This window comes from Gymnoscopelus braueri, assembly GCF_963280865.1.
Source record: "Gymnoscopelus braueri genome assembly, contig: SCAFFOLD_49, whole genome shotgun sequence".
Classification (NCBI taxonomy): domain Eukaryota; kingdom Metazoa; phylum Chordata; class Actinopteri; order Myctophiformes; family Myctophidae; genus Gymnoscopelus; species Gymnoscopelus braueri.
In genome coordinates, this window is record NW_027660827.1 from 478,572 (window position 1) to 481,795 (window position 3,224).

Below are 3,224 nucleotides of genomic sequence, written 5' to 3' on the forward strand. Positions count from 1 at the left end.
GGTTCCCGCACAGGGTCATGTTTCCAACTTTCACATCCTTGTAGCATCTCAGTTGTTTGATATTATCCTTGTCTTGTCTGAAGATGGTCTCCAGCATGCACTCCAATGGTTGGAGACAGATGGCCTCTGTATACTTCCGTTTTAGAATCAAATGGCTTGTGTAACCCGGGTTGGTAATGTTCATCTCCTTCTTCATCTCCTTGCTCAGGATAAATTCCCCGTCTTGGCACTCAGTCCTCACTGCTACTTCAAGTTTTGTCTCTTTTTCATCCACAACTCCATGGTCTTTGAATATAAGGTGCCTCACAGACACATTGCAGAATCGCTCGATCATTCTCAGTTGCAGCTTGCTCACATGTAAAACGTTCCGCAACCCGCCTGTCTCCGCGTCTCCTCCTGCCATGTACATTAGGTCTGTTGTGAGCCTACATCTGGTGAGTTGAACGGTACCATTCGGACCGAGTAGATTGCAGGTTCTGAGAAAGGTTCGGGAACTGCCCCGTGCGCGTTCATGGGCAGAGCGCTGATCTTGTTCTAAGATCATTGCGGCCTTGAAGCTGTGGCCGCATTTCATCTCCAAAAGTGTTTCCTTGGTCACCGAGGCCAAGTCTATGCCTAGGTTGAAGTTGAAGTACAATAGGTGTTCAGACATTTTACGGTAGGCTGCAAAGACTGCAAAGGTCAGCAAAAGAGATGCAGTGTCATGCATCCTCTGCAGTTTAAAGTTATTGTATTCCATGGCCAGCTTCTCGTATACCTCGATCCCATCCTCGAAGGCCTCGTTACCTTTAGTCAGCATGTAGAAGATGTCGCTGTCAGGTATAATATTGAAGCGATCTCTGTGTCTTTCTAATAAATGAGTGGGATCCTTTGCTGCCTTTATTTTTTTATCCTTAAGGATGCACAACGCGATACGGTCAACTACCACATAGGTACATACAAGCGATGCATGCTCCTGCATCATGTGGAGGCGCTGCACAAACTCACTTGCCTGAAGCTCTCCTGTGACCACTGTAAAACAAGTCACTTTGTTTTGGTCAAAACCTGCTTGGTAATGTGCACGTGTGACTGCCATTGTTTCTGTTACTGTTTTTCAATGAGCTTTCTGTTCTGAAATGCTGCCCTTGTTAATGTATCTCTTGTCCAATGCACCCCTTTGTGGTGTGGCGAAGTTCTGTGTCACATAACAATGAAGAAAGTACATACCCACATGAAATTTGCAATTTCTTTATTTGTATTATTATTATTATTATTATTATTAATATATACTCTTCCTGACGTGTACAGGATTTATGAGACATGGCAGTGTGAAACAAGAATGTTCAGAGCTGTTTTCTCGTTTGTCATACTTTTCATTTTACACAGAAGTAGGGATGATCCAAGCACCCCTCCACTTTAGGTCTTTTCTTTGGGTCTTCATTGATCATCCTCTTGATGAGATCCTTGGCATGCACATCTTGAACACGGTCCAGGTTGTACTTAGCATCCAGAATGTTGTATATACACTGAGGGCCTTTGCCAAATGGATGGTGTCCTCCAGACAGGAGGTAATATAACAACATCCCAGCCACCTGTAGAATGAACATGAACATTTAGTTGTAGTATGTGTTGCTTTCATTGATACAATTATTTGCATGCTGAATAAGAACAAACCTGGATGTCAGCACTTCTTGTACCAGCACTATCTGTAAATACAGAAAGTACATCCTTATCAAAAGACATCAAGATGAGGGTCTCTTTCGCCATCCAGCATGATGGTCTTGCTCCTCCGGTACGGGCTTTATGTTCTGTTTGTCCTTTGTTGTCTGGTTTGCATATTCCAAAATCTGCCAATCTGGCCTTCCTTGTACCATCTGCAGGGTAAAATGGATAGATAAATAAAAAATGGTCAGGTCAAACTGATGCGTTCTCTCAAAATAACTCAGTTGACTTGAACTTGTCAGATAACTCTCAAATTAGGTGTGCATTAGGAGCTTGTTTTATTTTTTTCTTCTGTAGCTTACCAAACAATACATTCTCGGGTTTGATATTGCCGTGGAGGATTGGAGGGTTCTGATGGTGGAGCATCTTTAAGCCAGTGAGAACTTGTTGTGCAACTGCCTTTTCAGGAAGATGGTCTTCAGGAAACACAATTCTTGGATGTGGGATTCCTTGATGTAGGAACTTGATGTAATCTTCCAGTGAGTGATCACATAACTGAAGAACAATGTATCCAAAGTCCTGAGCCTCTACAAAGGCCAGATATCTTACAATGGAAGGATCATCCAGCTCTTTAAGCTTTAAAAGGTCTATCTCTTTCGCCAGCACATTAAAGTCTATTAGAGACATTCTCTTCATTGCAATTGGAGTTCCATCATCTTTTAACCCAAAGAAGACCTTAGTTCCATTACTTTCCCCTATGAGGAACTTATCATCTTCGCTGTATGTATGCTCCATGTAAGAGTTTGCAATTGTCTCTAACTCTTTTTTTTCTTTTTCTTTTTTTCTTCTTCTCTTCCTTTCTACTGGTTGTTTTGATGGCTCTGTGTTAGCCTCTTTCATGCTGAGAGAGGACATGAGAAATAAGAGCTCACATGCTCCGCCCAGTATATATATAGTTAATGCTGGTCTCTGAATTCAAAAGTATTAGCACAAGTATTCCCAAATCAGTTTTCTCACCAGCAGCAGAGAGAGCATTTATGCTATTCTCCAGGCAATACAAAAAAAACATACAGACTTCAACATCCCTATCCCAATTATATAGATGGATACTGACTCAGAGATGGAATTGACTTCTGCACGCTCAGGAGCGGAGAGTAGAGGGCTCATGGTTGTCTTGTCTAAGATCCCACCTTGGTACAGTAACCTTCGTGACGGAAACCAACAGCCATCCTTTGCTAGTGAAGTTTGCAACAAGTGGATGTACAAACATATCAAAACACTTTTCAAGAAAAAACGTGACCAGTACCTGAAGTCTCACTACAAAATGCACATGAGGATGAAGGACAGCAACATGGTTAAGTTGCTAAAAAACGACGTGTTGAAGGATGTACAGCAGAAAATCACAAGAGAGCAAGGAAAAAGTGAGACACCCGAGCTGGTGGCGGCACTGATGGACCTGGTCGAGATAGAAAACAGCACCAGACTCGAGTGCTTTTCTAAGGCAAGGCACGTTGACCTTGCTGGTGTAAAGCACAAGCTCCTGGCAGAGCAGAACTACACCCTTTTCTATCTGCCAACAAAGA

The 3,224-nt window shown here is 42.6% G+C and overlaps 1 protein-coding gene across 1 annotated transcript; it reads right to left on the bottom strand.

The window, feature by feature from the left end:
• Positions 1-1,290: 1,290 nt before the first annotated feature.
• On the bottom strand, positions 1,291-2,556 carry LOC308081156 (serine/threonine-protein kinase/endoribonuclease IRE1-like; the record flags this gene model as incomplete). The annotated part of the gene is made up of 3 exons (XM_080457551.1): positions 1,291-1,571; positions 1,654-1,853; positions 2,004-2,556. The coding sequence occupies 3 exons, from the start codon at positions 2,554-2,556 to the stop codon at positions 1,353-1,355; spliced, it is 972 nt and encodes a 323-aa protein (XP_080313677.1). The 3' UTR covers positions 1,291-1,352.
• Positions 2,557-3,224: the final 668 nt, after the last annotated feature.